Source organism: Hevea brasiliensis, chromosome 18 (genome assembly GCF_030052815.1).
Source record: "Hevea brasiliensis isolate MT/VB/25A 57/8 chromosome 18, ASM3005281v1, whole genome shotgun sequence".
In the NCBI taxonomy this organism is placed as follows: Eukaryota; Viridiplantae; Streptophyta; class Magnoliopsida; order Malpighiales; family Euphorbiaceae; genus Hevea; species Hevea brasiliensis.
Genome location: NC_079510.1, coordinates 40,315,562 through 40,334,872, shown reverse-complemented (window position 1 = coordinate 40,334,872; position 19,311 = coordinate 40,315,562). Strand labels below are relative to the sequence as shown.

The window sequence follows — 19,311 nt, the reverse complement described above, 5'->3', positions numbered from 1 at the left end:
CTGCAGAATCATCATCATCAATCAATCAAACTGTTCAACCAACACCACCTAAGCAGGTGATTAATGAGGAAGTTGAGGTCGATATAGAAAATATTCCTTCTGATCCAAGACTGAGACCTAACATAATAAGCTATCCACTTGATATTAGGAATCAAGTACATGGAGCTTACTTACTTAAAGGTCTATGTCAGCCATGCTATTGTAAATTTCCTCAAAAGGTAGATAGAACTCAAAAATGGAGATTTATTGCACCTTGGTTTGATGAATTCAGTAGTTGGTTGGAATATAGTATTGAAAATGATACTGCATATTGTTTATATTGTTATTTTTTTACAACTGGGCATAGTGAAAGAGGTTATGATGCTTTTGTATCTGTAGGTTTTACTAATTGGCGAAAGAAAGAAAGATTGAGAGAATATGTAGGAGACTATAATAGTGATTATAATAAATGTCAGTTAACTTGTGAAGATTTGATGAATCAAGCTCAACACATTGAAGTTTCTTTTTTAAAACAATCAGAACAGTAAAAAATTGAGTATCGTTGTAGGTTAAATGCATCAATTATATGTCTTTGTTATCTCTTGATGCAAGGATTGGCTTTTCGAGGGAATAATGAGTTTGAAAATTCATTAAATTAAGGAAATTTTCTTGAATTATTAAAATTTTCGGCTTCATGTAATGAAGAAATTAATAATATTGTGTTGAAAAATGCTCCTAACAATCTCAGACTTACATCTCCTGATATTAAAAAAGATATCATTAATGCAGCTGCAACTGAGACAACAAAGGCTATCATTACAAATTTGGGAGATAATTTGTTCTCTATTTTAGTTGATGAATTTTGAGATGTATCAGTTAAAGAGCAAATGGGAGTTGTCATACGATATGTCAATGAATTTGGATGTGTCATTGAAAGATTTATTGGTCATGTCCATAATACAAGTGCGACATCTCTTAAAAAAAATATTGACTTTTTGTTCTCTACTTATGGCTTGCGTATATCTAGTTTGAGAGGTAAAGGCTATAATGGAGTTAATAATATGCGAGATGGATTTAATGGCTGTAAAAGTTTGATTTTGAAGGTGAATTCTAGTGCTTATTATATCCATTGTTTTGCTTATGAACTCCAACTCGCACTTGTTGTTGTTGCTAAAAAACATTCAAGTATAAGTTCTTTTTTCACTACTATTACTTGTTTGATCAATGTTATTAGAGGTCTTGTAAACGCAAGGATATGCTTCGAGAAAAGCAAATAGAGAAAGTGTTTGAAGGGATTGCAAAAGGTGAAATAAAAATCGAACAAGGTCTAAATCAAGAAATGGCATTGAAGAGACCAGGAGATACTTGTTGGAGTTCTCATTATGGTATGCTTATTAATTTACTGCATTTATTTCCTTCTGTCATTGATGTTCTTGAGTATATTGGAGAAAATGATAGTGATGATCCACAAAGGGTTGAAGCAATTGATTTGCTAGATATTATGAATCGATTTAAATTTATCTTTGTGCTACATATTATGAAAAAGATTTTGGGAATCGCATATGAGTTATCATAAGTTTTACAGAGGAGGGATCAAGATATTGTAAGTGCTATGAATCTGTTCAAAGTCTCAAAATTGCGTTTGCAAGTGATAAGAAAAAATGGTTGAGAATATTTGTTACTTGAGGTATTAGAATTTTGGGGTAAATATGATATAGTTGTATTAGATACGGAGGATGTCTATGTAGCTAGAGGGAGGTCAAGGCGTAGAAGTGAAGAAATGACAAATTTTCATCACTATCGTATTGAGTTGTTTTATTCTATGATTGATATGCAGTTTCAAGAACTTAATAATTGATTTGATGAAGTGAACACAAATTTGCTTTTATGTATGGCATGTCTTGATCCTAAGGACTCATTTTCTACATTCGATATGAGCAAATTGATTCAACTTGCAAAATTTTATCTATGTGAATTTTCTCCAATTGCTCTAATTGAACTTGAATCTCAACGTGAGAACTTTGTCTTTGATATGCATATGAATAAGAAATTTTCTAAAGTGAGTGGAATTGGAGGTCTTACTGAGAAGATGGTTGCTACAAGTAAGCATATTGTTTTTCCTTTGGTGTATTTGTTAGTCAAATTATCATTAATCGTGCTAGTTGCTACAGCCACAGTGGAAAGAGTTTTTTCTGCAATGAATATCATTAAAAATTCACTTCGTAATAGAATGAGAAACGAGCTACTAAATAATTGTTTGGTGACTTACATCGAAAGAAATGTATTTGTAAGTATTGACAATGAAGTTATTATGAGTAGATTTCAGTTAATAAAAAATAGACGAGAATTATTGTAATTTAATTGTAACAGTTTATTAATATTTTCTAAGTAATTTTCTTGTCAATTTATATTTATTTATGCATATTATTTTTACAAATTACATATTTTAATTGGACCCCCTTTAGTTGAATTCCTGACTTCGTTACTGATCACATGCTGTTGGATTTTAAGAAATATATTTTGCTATTATGTAATTCCTTGAGTAGATACTACAATCCTAATAAAAGGATATACTATTGATTTGTGGTGAAAACAATGGAGGAGTAATAAAAGGAATACCTTTGATTAAAATTGGAGTAATAGTTTATTTCATTCCATATGAGAGGAGCAATCATGACACATTTGAGTACAAGGCTACTGAGACTATAGTATGAGAATTAAGAGTTAAATTTCTAGAACACATTTATTCAATATCATTTAAAGTAGTGCCTGACTTATATTCTATGGGGCAACACGCAGGCTAAGGAATAACCCTACAATTTAGTAAGTGTCAATTGATATGAACTATTGAGCACCATGAGTCACGGAAATTGGACAATATGAGGAATGGGCTACTTAAGTAAAACTCACTCTTGAAAATCAGCTTGCAAAGCGAGGATGGCTGGAGACTTATTAACCCCTTATCAAGGTTGTTCCTTAGTGACGTGGGATCGTAACAGGCTATTCAGAAAATTTATTAGGTGTTGTGTTGAATGTCCATTCTGCAGACTGGACTCTCCTTCCCTTCTTTCCCTGTTTTTCTGTTATTATTATTTTTATTATTTTAAAAATTTATAATGAAATTGATTACATTTTATGCTTTTATCAAGCTAAATTGGATATATTAATTTTCGTTTTTAAGGGTGTGCAGATTATTTATCTTTGTCTTGGACTTCTGTGGCATTTTCTACATCTTCTGGTGAGATTATGGTACCTTTGAGTTGGCATAGTCCAAGTGAGTGAGAACTATCTAATCTCTAGAGGACTATTGAAACATTACTAAGCCCTCGATGTTGGCAAGGTACGGTACCTTGCCATTGTGGCAGATAGTGAAGATGCTTACGAAATTTCTGAAGTTCTTCAACTTTTGCAATGGCTGGCAGCTATTGGTGTGAAACATATGTGCCTCTATGATTCCGAAGGTGCAGACGCTGGATACTCAGTGAAACTGAGCAATTAAGTACATTCTTTTGTTGTTCCACATGATATTACTGTTGCTTGTCAGCCCACGGAAATTGCATTAATCTCTTTCATTTAAAAAATTTTGTTTCCAACTTCTTTTTTCTTCTAGGAGTACTCAAGACATACAAGAAAACCATCATAGAGAATCTGAAAAATGCTATGCTATTTGAGGTAGTGTCTTCTATCTGTATGATATGTTTTCTTCTATTCTTCAGTTTCCTGCCATTCATATACAGAATTTATGTGTACATGGTGAGGCTGATTGGCTGACATGTGATTTTGAGTAGGCTGCCCTTTTAGGCAGTTTCAATACCTGCCCTTACCATGTGGCTTTACAGGAAGCAGTTGAAAAAGATTTGCCACTGGACCAGAAACAGATGACTTTGGAATTTGCTTCTAGTTCTGATGGAAAAGAAGCAATAACCCAGGCAGCTAACGTACTCTTTATGAAGCACTTGAAGTTTTCTGAAAATGGTGTAGAACAGGAAGAGCAAGTCTTTACAGAAGCTCAAATGGACGAGGCACTAAATGCTTTAGGTTTGTCTAACTTCTTGGATTGGCTGAATGGTTCAGAGATTGATTTCTTTTCAAATGATTTTACAATTGATGTTATTGATGCTCTTATGCAATCAGGTTACAAAGGGTCAGAACCCTATTTGCAGAACCCTATTTGCTATTAGTTAATGGACCTATAAGATGCCATCTATGTTTCCCATCTAGGTTTCTCACCATGGAGAATTCAATATACTGAGATAGTGTAAGTGTTTGGACTCAATAAGCTGATCAAGCTAGTTGCTTTAATTTTCTTATTAATTCAATTTGGCTGGTAAAGCTGGTGTATCAAAACCCTTCTTCGACATTGAACTTAACTGTTAGTACGAAGTCAACTCTTGATTTGGATTTTGTTTTGTATCTCTTATTCTCTTTTTGATAGGGGAACTCAATAATGATGAAAATGTTACATGTCTTTCATTTTGCTGCTTGTGTCATTATTGTAAGTTGGAGGGGCATGTGAAAATATTAACTAAGTTCTTAAAGTGATGCTTCTTGAAAAGTTTGTTTAAATGTGTTATTAACTTTGTCATCAACAAATTGTTGTTTAATTGTGAATTGACTGGTTTTTAAACTTAATAATTAGTTGTTCTTGTTATAGAATTGCATTCAAACTTGAAATTTGTTGATTCTTTAATTATTTTTCATATTTTGGCTCTTTTACTTTGGGTATGCACGTGTGTGATTGTGTGTAGACACACAGAGAGAGAGAGAGAGAGAGAGAGAGAGGAAGGGTGCAAGATTCAGAATCTGAAAACAGATGACCTTTTTTCCTCTGAATATTGATCAAGGAAAAAACCTTTTACTTGAATGTCTTCATTGTTAATATTTTAGCATTGGAGGAGCTTCCCATCTATCTTACTCGGATGTTCTACAACTTCACTCTTATGTCATTGTAAAGCTTTGCATTTCTTGGCCTAAATTGTGTTCTACTTTGTGTTTCAGGCATATGGGACCCTTGAAGTCCATGAGCTACGGTTCCCTGATAAAGGACATTTACAGGTTCACAACAGTGCGCCGAAATTATGGTGAGTTCTTCTTTTGATTGTGGTAGCAATATTTTTTGAAAATTTTATAAGCAAACTTGTGATTCATCTCTATGGAAAAATAAATAGATAAGTTAGTGATCCAGCAAAGAATAGAAGTTGAATTAGTGTTTTAACAAAATTGGTTCTCATATTCAAAATAAATTGCTAAAATTTCACCAAATGGTGAACTGAATACCATTATAATCTGTAAGTGATTTTCATTTCCTTTCCCTTTTCTTTGGGTACTATATATATAATAGTGGTCAGAACTTTGTGGTTTTGGCGAGTGAAGATAGTGTAACAATAATTGAATCTATAAGAGTTGCTCTCTTTGGCTGTCTAATTTAATCCTGTAGGTAAATGAGCTGAATACAATCATAAATTGTTGGATTTGATAACTGGTCCAGAGAAGTAGTAGGCATAGATTTCTATTTATGCAAATTCTCATTGTACTCTTTCACATGCAGGCATGCTTATTCAGCTGAACTACGTATAATGAAGCCTCTTTCTCTGTGTGTGCTGTCCTTTTCTTCTCTTAATTTATCTGTTTCCCCATCTAAATCTTTACATCCAGGGAAACTTAAATCAGGTGAAATTTTTGCGAGATTGCTTGTGTCGTATGTGTTGTGCACATATAGCTAGTTAGTTTCCAATATTACTACAATGAGATGAAAAGCAGATGGGTGAAATCTAGCCCTTAACTGAGTAGGGTGGACGAAGAAATATGCTATCCCTGATCATGTTTACATTGAAACTAGTCATTCTCTACACACTACCAAATGCATATTCTGTAAAACACATCAATTGGTTAATTTGTTGATTTGTTTTTAAATGTGAAGCAAAAAGAGGAGATGGTTGGAACTTAAGGGACCTTATTTTTACGTGGGTCTTTAAATAACTGAAGTTGTTAAAGCTTAATAATAGCTGATTGGTATTTCTATTCCACTACAGATGGTAACAAATGAGCAGTATCATATTAAGTTCTGTCAAGTAAGTCGTTTGAACAATCAATTTGATTTGGTAGAGCTTTTTTGCAAGAGTTAAACCCATGTTGTTGTCTTAGGAATATGTGTATTTGTGTGCTTCTAATGTTCATAAGAGTCATTTAGCAGTTCTCTGCACTGCATGGAGTACTTTTTCCACTTGCCACCAATTAATTAAGAGAAATTCTTTTATCTCAAATGGGAACTTAATCACGTGTGCTAATACATTAATTAAGAAGAAATACCATTTATAGGAAATTTTCTTAGAGAAAAGCAATTTCGCAGGAACATATTGAAACAATGGACAGCAAAATTACATCATTATAACATATGGTTCAAGTCCTTCCATAAACGTGTTGGAACAAAGAGAGATTATTTGGACTTTGGAGAGAAGAAATGGCAAGGCGGTGAAGTTCCAGGCTCTATGCCAAGCAGGCGAAATGATAATGTGGTTTGGGTCCCAAGCAGAAGTATCCATGTGAAAAACAGCAACAGCTTCCACTTTGTCTCCATTTTCACCCTCTAGGGAAACTTACGATCCTTGTTTTCACTCTCTTGGCTTTGGCAATAATAAACAGAATATAGGTAAGGCAATAAATGGCAGGCTACCATCTTTGGAGCTAACACCTCTTCAGGATCTTCTAGAAGCGTGTACTTCTGTTCAAGGGTAGTAATGGATTTTTCTTCAGGTAAGCTGTGTTTATGGCTTCTAAACGGGTGTCCAATCCAAAAGTGGTGCGTGCAAAATCAAGCATGGATTCTAATGAGGTAGCATAGAATTTAGCCTCTCCTTTGATATGGGTTTCAGCTCACAGTGCAAGCGTATCTTCAATGGTTTTAGCTGGAGAAGAGTCTTGGGAGGTTGAGAAAGTTGGACAATGTATGGGAGTTTTTTGGTTGAGAAAGGAAGAATATCGGCCTCTTCTCTAGGCAACAAGCGAGGCAAAAGAGAAGGATTCATGTCGGGAAAGTGAATATGGATAAATTTTCCTGCATATAGATCATTCAATGTGAAGAAGCCAAGGCTTGAAGCCTGCATATTATTATGACCGTCCATGGAATGTCCCACTGGCAAAATCCTGGTTTCTTTTTCATGGCTTGTGAACACTTGCTGGTGGTGTTCAAATATCTCCCTAGTTCCATTTCCATGGTCACACCACACATCGTAAAATCTAAAAGAAACTGATATTAGGAACTGCCAAAAATCATCTATTAGGGTGAGCCAAAGTAGAGAGATAAGTACCATCAAGATGAAAAGATAACTGAGTAACATAACTGAGTAACAAGTTGGGAACTCTCATCAGGACCATCATTTTACTATAGAAAAGGCTAATTGAGATCTCCTGATGGAGATCCCATATCTTGATCGTTGGAAAGCTTTTGTTTATTTATAATTACAAATCAACCATCCCAAATTACAGATTAAATGGACCCTCTATCTAGCTCAAAAGAAGGGGGTGTTCCCTAAATAGAGTTTGCAGGGCATGATGACCGCCACACTTGTTTTATTTCACATATGATATTAAGTAGGACAAAAATACTACATTACACTTCAAAAATGCACAATTACATCCAAGATTTTATCAAGCAGACAAAGGCACCCAAACTAAGTTATTTGCTGGGAAGAAATGGCAAACTGGGGAAGTTCCAGGCTCCATTTTGAGGACACGAAACGACACATGGTCCCTGTCCCATTTAGAGGTGTCCATATGGCAAATCCCTGGAGCTTGGACTCTTTCTCCATCCTCACCACCCAGTAACATCTCAAACAGCCTGTCCCTCCCTTCTGCTCTATGGCAATAGTAGACCACATACGGGTAAGGCATTGCATGACATCCTACGATTTTTTCTGGCAGGATCTCTTTTGGGTCTTCCAAAATGGTATAATTTTGCAATTGTGTAACCGGGTTTGTGAGATAATTAGTAGTTAAAGCTTTGAATTGAGTGTCCAATCCAAAGGTTGCACATACAAAATCAAGCACCGATTCTAAGGAGGCAGCACACATCTTGGTCTCTCTTTCTGTGGTTTTGACATCACAATGTCTTAGAGTATATTCCATGGCTTTGGCTTGAGGAGAGTCTTTGGAGATAGAGAAAAGTTCAAGAAGGTAAGGGAGTTGTGTTAAAGAGAAAGGAATGGAATTGGCTTCTTCTCTAGATAGCAAACGGGGAGAAGCAGAATGGTTTTTATAAGGGAAGTAGATTGGAATTTTTCTTCCAGCTTTTAGATCATCTACAGTGAAGAAAACATGGTCTGAAGGGTCCATGTGTTGCATTTGATGATCAATGACATTCTTGATCAGTAGATGGCTATCCTTTGAATTTGCTGTCAAATCACCTGCTGCTTCTTTTAAAGGCGAGTCACATGTCTTCCTGGAACTACTGCCTTTGGCAAACTGTAGAATAAAACATTGGAAAAATTAACTGCAAACAAGGAAATTGATACAAAAAGAGAAAAAAAAATTACAGAAAGCAGCATATATACATACGTGAAGCAGGACAATTATTCAGGAAGGAAATTTACGAAAGCAATGCAAGAACTGAACTCTCATAGTTTCATAGAGATGAGACAGAAATCAATTACCACTAAAACAAGTAGAACACAAAGGATGATTCTCCAGGAAGGAAAATGGATACCCATCTCTGCCTGGGGCTTTCTTTTCCTTTTTCCTCTACTTCTGAAATAAGGACAATTAACTATCAACTTGACTAATTGACAACTTTTTTTTTTTCAGTATTTTATAAAATTAAATGTGTAAATACTATATTTGGAAGGAACTAATATACAGTAAGAGTGTAGGATTTTTCATGATTTTTAAATCTTTATAAATTTTTTGCAATTGAGAGGAAGTAAATAAAAAATTTATTTATTTATTAATTAATAGGTAAAAAAAATATAAATTTTTAGAGATTTTTAAATATCTTTAAAAATTTTATTTTAAAAAATTATGAATTCTCTTAAATATAAATATATAATTTTAAAATCTTTTAAAATTTTTCATTATTTTATAAAACTGTCTTCCAAACACAGCGTAATACATAAAATGCATCATTTTGGCCTTGTTTGGTTTTAGCAACAAATTATATTCGGATTGTGATAAGTCAAAACTTATATTTTTCAGAAGTGATTTCTGATTTAATATTAACTTTAATGAAGTTGCAGTCCTGGCCACATGGTGTGTAAGTACATGATTAATGTCTCAATTGGCTCCTTGATTAATTAATTTTCTGTTTTTAAAATTACAAGGGTTATATGGGATGAGCTAACGTATAATTAATTTGAGAGAGTAAATTTATTTACTCCTAAACATATTTGAATATTGATTATCATCATCCTAACTAAAATAATAATTATTAATTAGTTAAATGTATCGAGTGTAGAAAATAATTATTTTATATTAGCATTATATATAATATAAAATGCAAATGTGCAAAAAAGTTCACTGACCTTCAAGTTTTGTGATAGCTTTGATATTTTTTATATTTAATTCAAAGAAATTTTATTAAAATGAATTCAAATAGTATATAATTAAATTTAAAATAAATTTAAATTTTAAAATAATATTTAAATTGAATTTAAATTTTATATAATAAATATTCATTATCTAAATTGGTCAACATAATCAACATAAAAATGTGTCAATCACAATCAGCCTGATTTGGTCAATTTAGCGGTTAAAGACATTTCATTGATATTTAAACGTGTCAAATTTAAATTTAAATTTTCACTCTCCATTAAAAAAATATTTTTTAAAATTCAAATATTAATTAACTTCTTTTTTTACTATAGAAGATTTGGCAACGTTTCAATATTGAAATTAATTTTCTTTCTTAAAAAATCAATATTTCCTTTAAATAAGTAATATAATTAATATTTTACTTAACTAGCACATTTTAAAAGGGAAAAAAAAAGGCTAGCTAATAAATTCTATAAAAATAAAGATTAATTTGACACAACTTTCAAATACCCAAATAAATTGATGAATCGAATCACACCAATCCATTGATATTTGGACTTTTTTTTAGTATAGAAGATTTGGAGAGGCTTCAATATTGAAATTAATTTTCTTTCTTAAAAAATCAATGCTTCCCTTAAATAGGTAAAGCGTGAACCAACCTCCCCTTTTGCAGTGTTGTCCCAATCCCACTAAGCTTTTACTATTCTCTGGTGATCCCTCAGGTCAGTCATCATAGATCCGGCATGGCTATTTAATATATACAGTAGACCCATCTTCAAAAACTAATATATCTATCAACCCGCAATGGCTTTGAACAAGAGTCACGTAAGGATCAGCTTACGTGAGATCAACTTGTTTTTCTTATTTTTCCCATTTATGTGTACTGTTTTTATTTCTTTTTTACTGAAAACTGTGTATTAATTTCTGATTGTTGTTCATATATCAAATATAATCTCTTAAAGAATTATAACAATAGCGGAGATTTCAACTTAAAAAAAAAAAGTTGAGATATTGAAATAATTTAAGAGTTATGTAAAAGGAATTTTAAGACTTAGTTTGTTTAAAAAAATAATTTATATTTAAAAAATGTTTTAATGAAAAATATTATTTAAAAATATATTTTTTATGAAAATATTTTTTGTTATTTAATTGTAATGTTAAATTAATGGTATGTATTTATATTATTGATAAGATTATTAAAATCTAAAAAATAAAGAATAATTTACTCTTTTAAAATGACTTAATTTTTTTTATCAAAATAATATTTTCCATTGATCTCATTTTTTTAAGTGTTCTAGACTTAAAAAAATGTGAAGGAAAATATTTTTAATAAAATAAAATAGAGCCTTAATATTAGTTTAAAAGATTTATCATATTTTATAAGGTTAGATGATAATTTTTTAAATAAAAATTGAATATAAAAATTAAAGAACTGAAATGTATTTTAAATGAAATGAAATCAAACCTAGCTAGAAAGGCCAATTGAATCAAACCAAATCAAAATTCGATGGATTGGTTCTTCTCCTACTTTGCTATATCCATTGTTTTTCCTTCGATGTCTTCATAAAATTTAGAAGTTGTATTATATCTTCCTTTCATAGTTTCATATTCAAACAAAAATTTCAACAATCAAATAATCAAATTTCAATCAATCTAAATTTTAACGGTTAAAGAAATTCATATTTTCTCCAAACAAACTCTAAAAATTCAACAATCAAACAAACCCTAATTTATGCCAAACAAATTCAATAGTAAAAACCAACCTAAATTTGAAATTGAAAAATTTGAGTAATAAAGATTTCAAGTCTTAACTCTGCCTAAGTAGTTTGCGCTTAGCAGGTCCCAAGTCCGGATAAAGGAGGAGGGTTGCGGTAGGTGACAACCAGCATAAAAATTCCATCACATCTTATGATATAGATTCAAATGATATAAACATTGAGGCGTCCTCTACTTACGACGCACTATATCAGAGCCCGAGTATAGTGAGAAATATACAAGGGTGTAGGGCATTCACTGAAAGCAACGCGCCATGCTGGCACCCGGGTGTGGTGTTAAATGAGCAAGGGTTTCCACATCATGGACGGGTGTGGGTAAAGAAGTTAGTCCATGGGACAGATAGTAGAACAGATAGAAGAATAGAACACAAGATAGTCATAGAGAATAATAGAAGACATCATAGAAGGAGATCAATTATGAAGGAACATGATAGGAGGAGAATCAGGTTTGGTACTTGGAATATTAGATCACTTACAGGAAAATTAGTGGAGCTTGTGGATACCTTGGAAAGGAAAAGGGTGAATATTGCTTACATTCAGGAGACTAAATGGGTAAGAGAGAAAAGTAAGGAAATGGATAATTTAAGGTACAAACTGTGATTTATCAAAAATGAGAGAAATAAGAACAGTGTGGGCATAATCATAGACAGGAGGTTGAAAGATGTTGTAATAGCTGTGAAAAGAGTAGAAGATAGAATTATACTAGTAAAGTTAGTATTAGAAAGAGAAATAATAAATGTAGTTAGTGTTTATGCCCCACAAATAGGACTAGATAGTAAGAGTAAACAAAGGTTTTGGGAAGATATGGATGATCTAATGCAAAGCATATTGAATGAAGAGAATGTTTTCATCGGTGGAGATTTGAATGGACATATAGGAAGTGATAGGCAAGGCTATGAGAATGTTCATGGAGGTTTTAGATTTGGCAACCGAAATGAGGAGGGAAAAAGCATTCTGGATTTTGCTATGGCATACGACCTAATACTGGTAAATACCTATTTTATAAAAAGAGAGTCACATTTAATGACTTTTAAAAGTGGGCAATATAGAAGTTAAATTGACTTCCTCTTAACCAGAAAGACAAATAGAGCTCTATGCAAGGATTGTAAGGTCATTCTGAGAGAGGTTTTAACAAGTCAACATCGGTTGGTGGTCTTGGATGTCAAGTTTAGGAATAATTCAAGTAACGTTAGAAGAAATAGTGTAGCTCAAACAAAATGATAGGAGTTCAAAGTAGTAAAGCAAGTGAAGTTCAAAATGAGCTTTTCGAGTCTGAAGCATGGAAGCTGGATATGGAGACCAATGATATGTGGATACAGATGGCATCAAAGATTAGAGAAGTAGCTAGAAAAGTACTTGGAGAGTCTAGAGGACATGAACCACCCTCAAAAGAGAGATGGTGGTAGAATGAAGAAGTACAAAAGGCAGTAAAGAGAAAGAGATAATGGTATTAGAAATTACCTAAGTGTGATAATAATGAGGCATATAAACAGTACAAGATAGCAAAGAAGAAGCAAAAAATGCAATTAGTCAAGCAAGAGCGCAAGCCTTTGAAAAGTTAAATGAGAAACTTGAAACTAAAGAAGGAGAGAAAGATATTTATAGATTAGTAAGGAGGAAAGAAAAGAAATGTCAAGATCTCAATCAAGTTAGGTGCATTAAGGATAAAGAAAGAAAAGTGTTGGTGAAAGATGAAGAAATTAAAGAAAGATGGAGAAATTATTTTGATGATATCTTTCATAATAGTCAAAATGGTAATAGCGTGAATATAGACTACAGAGCAATAGAAAAGAATGTGAATTATACTAGAAGGATTAGATCTTTAGAAGTAAAGGAAGCACTTAAAAGAATGAAAGTGGATAAAGGCTATGGATCCGATGGAATACCAATTGAAGTGTGGAAGTGTTTGGGAGATATGGGAGTGACATGGTTAACTAAATTGTTTAATAAGATTCTAAATTCAAAGAAAATGTCTGATGAATGGAGGAGTATTTTAGTACCTATTTTTAAAAATAAGGGAGACATACAGAGTTGCTCAAACTATAGGGGAATTAAACTCATGAGACATACTATGAAGTTGTGGGAGAGAGTTGTGGAACATCGACTACGTTATGATTCTTCTATCTCTCCCAATCAATTTGACTTCATGCCTGGTCGTTCAACCATGCAAGCGATCTTTCTCATTAGAAGCTTGATGGAGAAATATAGAGATGCGAGGAAAGATTTACACATGGTTTTTATCGATTTGAAGAAGGCTTATGATAGTGTTCCAAGAGATGTCTTATGGAGAGTGTTAGAATAAAAGGGGGTATCTATTAGGTACATATAAGTGTTGAAAGACATGTATGAAGGAGCAACTACTATTGTGCACACAGTGGGAGGAGACACAAGAGATTTTCTTATCTCAGTTAGATTACACCAAGGTTCAGCTGTAAGCCCTTACCTTTTTACATTAGTTTTAAATGAATTAATGAAACATATATAAGAGAGTATCCCTTGGTGCATGATGTTTGCAGATAATACAGTTCTGATAGATGAGATGCAAGAAGGAGTTAATAGAAAGCTAAAGCTTTGGAGAAGTACTCTAGAGTCAAAGGGCTTTAAGTTAAGTAGAATGAAAACATAATACATGCATTGTAAGTTCAGTGAAGGCCGAACTGGTGATAGGGAAGGAGTTAATTTGGATGGATTGATACTATCCCAAAATTATCACTTTAAATATCTCAGCTCAGTCCTTCAAGTAGATGGGGGATGTGAGGAGGATGTTAGTCATAGGATTAAAGCCGGATAGTTGAAATGGAGACATGCCACGGAAGTTTTATGTGATTGCAAGATTCCCAATAAGTTTAAAGGACAATTTTACTATGCAGCCATACGACCGACCATGTTATATGGTAATGAGTGTTGGGCACTAAAGGAGTTATATGTGTCTAAGATAAGAGTGGGGGAGATGAGAATGTTAAGGTGGATGAGTGGGCATACTAAACTAGATAAAGTCCGTAATGAGAGTATTAGAGAAAATGTAAGAGTGGCAGGAGATTAAGGTGGTTTGGTCATGTGAAGCGTAAACATATAGAGGCTCCAGTTAGACAAGCACAGCACATTAGGGTAGAGGATAGAAAGAAAAGAAGGTGTAAACTTGAACTGACTTGGAGGAGAATAGTACAATATAACCTAGAAGCATTACACATTTCAAGGGATTAAATCCAAAATCGTTTAGAGTGGAGAAAGAGAATCCATATAGCCGACCCTAAATTTTTGGGATAAAGGCTTAGTTGAGTTGAGTTGAGTTTTAAAGATTTCAAGTCTTCTTTTTTGTGATAAATTTATTAATATAGACTTCAAGCTGGTCCAATGAAGGTTGACAACACGATTCCTCCAAGAGAACTGAAAATAAAAAATTAAAAAAAAATAATAATAATCGAAGAGATTTAGGGTAATGAGAAGGAACTATAGTCTAGAGGGTACCCCTCCGGCGACAACCAAAGTTTCTCCTGTTGTATAAGAAGCATCATCAGATGCCAAAAAGGCAGTTGCAGAAGCCATGTCTTCTGTGGTACCAAGCCTGTTAAGCAACGTATTTTCCTCAATGGACTTCATCATGGCCTCATTTTTTGTGATGAAATCAGCAAAGTGTGTTGGTACAAACACAGGAGCTATACAGTTTACACGAGTATCAGGTGCCATTTGAGTTGCTAAGGCCTTAGTGAGGTCGAGAAGAGTTGTCTTTGTCACCCCATATTTAGGCATGGAAGCATGAGGATTGTAACCACCAATTGAGGAAACTAGAATGACTGAAGAACCCTTCTGCATGTGAGGAGCTGCATCCTTCAAAAGAAGGATAGAGGCTTTGACATTAATTTCCCAAAGCTCGTCAAGGACAGATTCTTGGGTCAATAAAATGGATTCAGCAGACGGATTGGCAGCGGCATTGGATACAATCACATATATTTTTCCATATTTCTGAATTGTCTTCTGAATGAGATTCTTTCTATGTTCTGCATTTGAGACATGACAAACAACACCTAAAACTTGGATACCCTAAGCTTTAAGTTTCTCAACAGCCTCGTCTACATTTTTCTGCTTGCAAGAAGAGATGACAATGAAGGCGCCTTCGCAGCCAAGGCGCTGGGTGATTGCAAAGCCGATGCCCCGAGTGGAACCTGTGACAATCGCCACCTTCCCCATAAATCTCTTGCCAATATTTTTCTTCTCCTCCATTAGTATCACTACTAGCTTCAAGTCCATATTTAAATTCCAATAGATTGAATCTATCTATCTATGTATAAAATAGACAAGCAATTCAAAGAAAAAAAAAATGAAGTGTTGCTATATGTATAAATTTTTTATTGATTTTGTTATGTATCACTTTGAGAGAATATTAGGCTTTATAATTATAGTAATTATTTTAATTTTATTTTTATTTAACTCACTTTTTATTTTTCTTGTAAATTGTAATTATTTTTATTTTTATAATTATTACCTTAATTTTCACGATTAAATGATTGAAATATTAAATATATATTTAAGTATTGTTTGTTTAATTATAAAATTTATATAAATTCCTTACATAATATTTTCTAAATTTTTAAATGTTTCATTTCATTATAAAAATTTAAGAATTATATATATACTGTAAAATTTATAAAAATAACTTAAAATTATTACAAAAAGTAATATTTAATGTGATAATTATTAATAGAATGATACTATTTAATAGTTAATTAATTAGTTAATGTTTAATTATTTTACCTCTTTATTATTTTTTCTATTAATCAATCGTACCAATTAAAATAGTTAAAATTTTAGGATGCACATATAATTTTAAATGAAGCCACCATAAAAAAAAAACTTTTTAAGAAAAAAAATATTAATTCAAAGATTTTATTACAATTTTTTATCCAACTTTTTAATTTTTGAAGAAAACATTTTTGCCCACAAAAAATCCAAAAAAAACTTTTCTGAAAAATACTTTTAAGAAATAATATTTTGAAAAACTTACAAAATACAATATTTTAAAAATCTCTTAAAAAGCACTATTCTAATTTTTCAACAAAAAATCCAAAAGAAAAATTTTTTTAATGAAGAAAATATTTAAGTAATGATTATAAACATCATTATTATTAAATTCATAATTACCAATTGGACCAATAAATCAAATTTTTAAATAATCTAGATTTGTAATATTATCGACTTAGGAAGTATTTTGATGCGACCCAAGTTATTTGATTGGTACGACAACAAAGTTTAAATTATTTTTTTCAATAAATTAATTTTATTATATTTTAAATGAAATAATTATAAAAATTATCAATAATTTATGTATAAAATAATTAAATAAGGTATTTTTAATTAATTATGTTACAAATTAATTTGAAAATTCTACTAAAATAGATGAGAAATTTTTTTAAAATTAAATTAATTAGGAGAAAGTTTTGATTAAAAATTAATTTAATAATAAAAATTTATTATTATCAAAAGGTTAAATATATATATATAAATATACACACTACCATGGATAGTATAAGAATTCCGCTAATTATGAACAAAAAGAAGAGTTATTTTAAACTAATAAATTTCAAGAATAATCAATTTTATTACTTTTATTATTATAACTGAAACATTAAGTTTTATAAATATGAAAAATCAATGTAATATGTTAATAAAATCGTCTCATTCTTAATTAAGCAATTATTTTATACAATCGATGTATTTTATGGGGCCAGGTGAGATCCACCATATCAATCACTGTAACAAAACTTTCTTTGTATGGTGGATCCGCCCTGCCCGTCTATGTATTTGGCCTATAAATTAAGTGGCGTAGAGTCAAGAGGTTGGAGAAAGTTGCAACTTGCAAAGACATGAAGCGTACACTTGCTTTCTTTCTTATTCTCTTCTTTGTTTTCTCCGTAAGTCCTTTCTTCTCTTCTTTCTTTTCTCTGTAAGTCTTCCATATCTAAAAATCACAAACTCATTCGATTTTTTTTTTTTTTTTGGATTTATGAAACTAATGTAATTTTATCCCATTTTTGGTATTAGTTCGTCAACCTCAACAACGCAAGAAAACTACCTGAGGATTATTGGAAGAACATAATGAAAGATCAGCCTATACCAGAAGCGATCAAAAGCCTGTTTGTTGAAGATTCAGCTGATGCTGCCTCTTCTTTATTAGGTGCTAATAAAATGAACCATTTTGTTAAGGATTTTGATACCAGAGCTATTGCTGTTATATATCACAGCCATGGCGAGAATAAGAAAAATGAACATTCCCCATCAAAATGATGATGATGATGATGAGATTAAAGGAGAGAAATCCTTTGTCGATCATAAAGCGAAGGTTTATGGATGTTAATTATTCATCAGAAAAGCTTATGTTTACAGAATATGCAGATAAATAAATGAAGTGGATGAAATTTTGCCTTGAGTTCATAATGAATTTCACCTGGGTAAGTTTTTTTTCATTAAGGTGTGCTTGTAATAATGTTTTTATACATGAGACTCTTATATCTTGTTTACCATTGCATTTGAAGCTTCAAATTTTTTTTTTTTTAATAAAAACACTATTTTAAATATAATTAAAAAAAATTATTTTGTTATTTTTAATATTTTTATGATTAAAATTTGTCAAATTTAATTTTAAATTATTTTTTAATGCTCTCTGACTAGTATATCTTAAAAAGAAATTTTTTTAACAGCAGTTTTAATAGTAATACCAAACAGATTCTTAATGTCTATTTAACATTACATTTGGAGATTCAAAATTATTTTTCTGAATAAAAGCATCATTTTAAGTGATATTAAAAAAAATAGTATTTTATTATTTTAATATTCTTATAACTAAAATTTATCAAATTTAATTTTAAATTATTTTTTAATACTCTTTAACTAGTATATCAAAAAAAATATTTTTTTATCAAATTTAATTTTAAATTATTTTTTAATACTCTTTGACTAATATATCAAAAAAATATTTTTTTAAACAGTAATTCCAACACCAATGTCAAACAGCCCTTTAGTATCTGTTTTTATATATGGTTGTCTTTGATTATTGGTCAGCTGCTTTGGATGTTTATTAGTCATCCCAGCAAAAGGAGGGGAAGTTTGCATAAAAGCCTTAGCTTCTTTCTTGGAAAATTTAATTGGGTTTAGTTATTGTACTTGTAACTCCATTTATGTGAGAATAAATTTAATAATTATTAAATTAAATATTTATATTTAAATTTATATATTAATAATTATTAAATTTATTTTTATATGCGCTTGAGCTTATATTATAAGTATATGCATCCAATTAAATATAAGAGAATGGAAAAGGGTTGGTCATGGAAAGCTGATAAATGCTAAGATAAATGACACGATGAACTGAACAAATTACTCCATTTCAAACATTGCTCCTAATACAATTAAATTCAATTCTATTAGAAAAATTAATTTCAAATAATTTTATAATAAAAATCATATATTTTCAATTAATAAAATTTGTTTAATTGAAAATTGAAAATTAAAAGCTAAAAACCCAAATCAGCCTCTTTAGCCGTCATCTCAAAATTCGTTTGGGCTCTCGTGTTTTAATTAAAAAATTTTAAATTGAGCAATTAAACTTCATCTTCTATAAATTTTCATTATTTTCTAAATAATATATTTAATTTTCATAAAAAAAAATTTAATATATTTAAAAAAATATTTTTCCAATAACAATTCTAATAAATACCAAACAACTCCAAAATTTATCTATATGAATCAGGCAAATTTGTATGATTTTCATTTCTTTCAAAATTACTTAATTGTTAATAAAGATAATTTAATTTAAGCAACCATAAAATTAACTAAATAAAAAAATTAAATTAAATTAAATCTATTTATATAAATCAGGCAAATTTTTTATGCTATGAAGAGATGTTGACCTGTCAAAATTGTAATAAATTAATTACAAATTAAATCAATAAAAAATCTCACGCTTATTACTTTTTGCACAATAATGAATGAAAAAATCTCCATTCACACTGAGTAGGAAATTACATAACTTTTCCGATTG

At 31.1% G+C, this 19,311-nt stretch overlaps 1 protein-coding gene and 2 pseudogenes across 1 annotated transcript; 1 reads left to right on the top strand and 2 right to left on the bottom strand.

Moving 5' to 3' along the window:
• Positions 1–866: 866 nt before the first annotated feature.
• LOC131175876 (uncharacterized) lies at positions 867–5,556 on the top strand (annotated as a pseudogene).
• Positions 5,557–7,341: 1,785 nt separating this feature from the next.
• Positions 7,342–8,687, bottom strand: LOC110646341 (BURP domain protein USPL1-like). The gene is made up of 2 exons (XM_058140876.1): positions 8,628–8,687; positions 7,342–8,439 (listed from the first exon to the last, which is right to left on the bottom strand). Exons 1-2 carry the CDS (start codon positions 8,682–8,684, stop codon positions 7,627–7,629), a joined length of 870 nt encoding a protein of 289 aa, XP_057996859.1. The 5' UTR covers positions 8,685–8,687; the 3' UTR covers positions 7,342–7,626.
• A 6,039-nt stretch (positions 8,688–14,726) lies between these two features.
• LOC110646345 (tropinone reductase-like 3) lies at positions 14,727–15,497 on the bottom strand (annotated as a pseudogene).
• Positions 15,498–19,311: the final 3,814 nt, after the last annotated feature.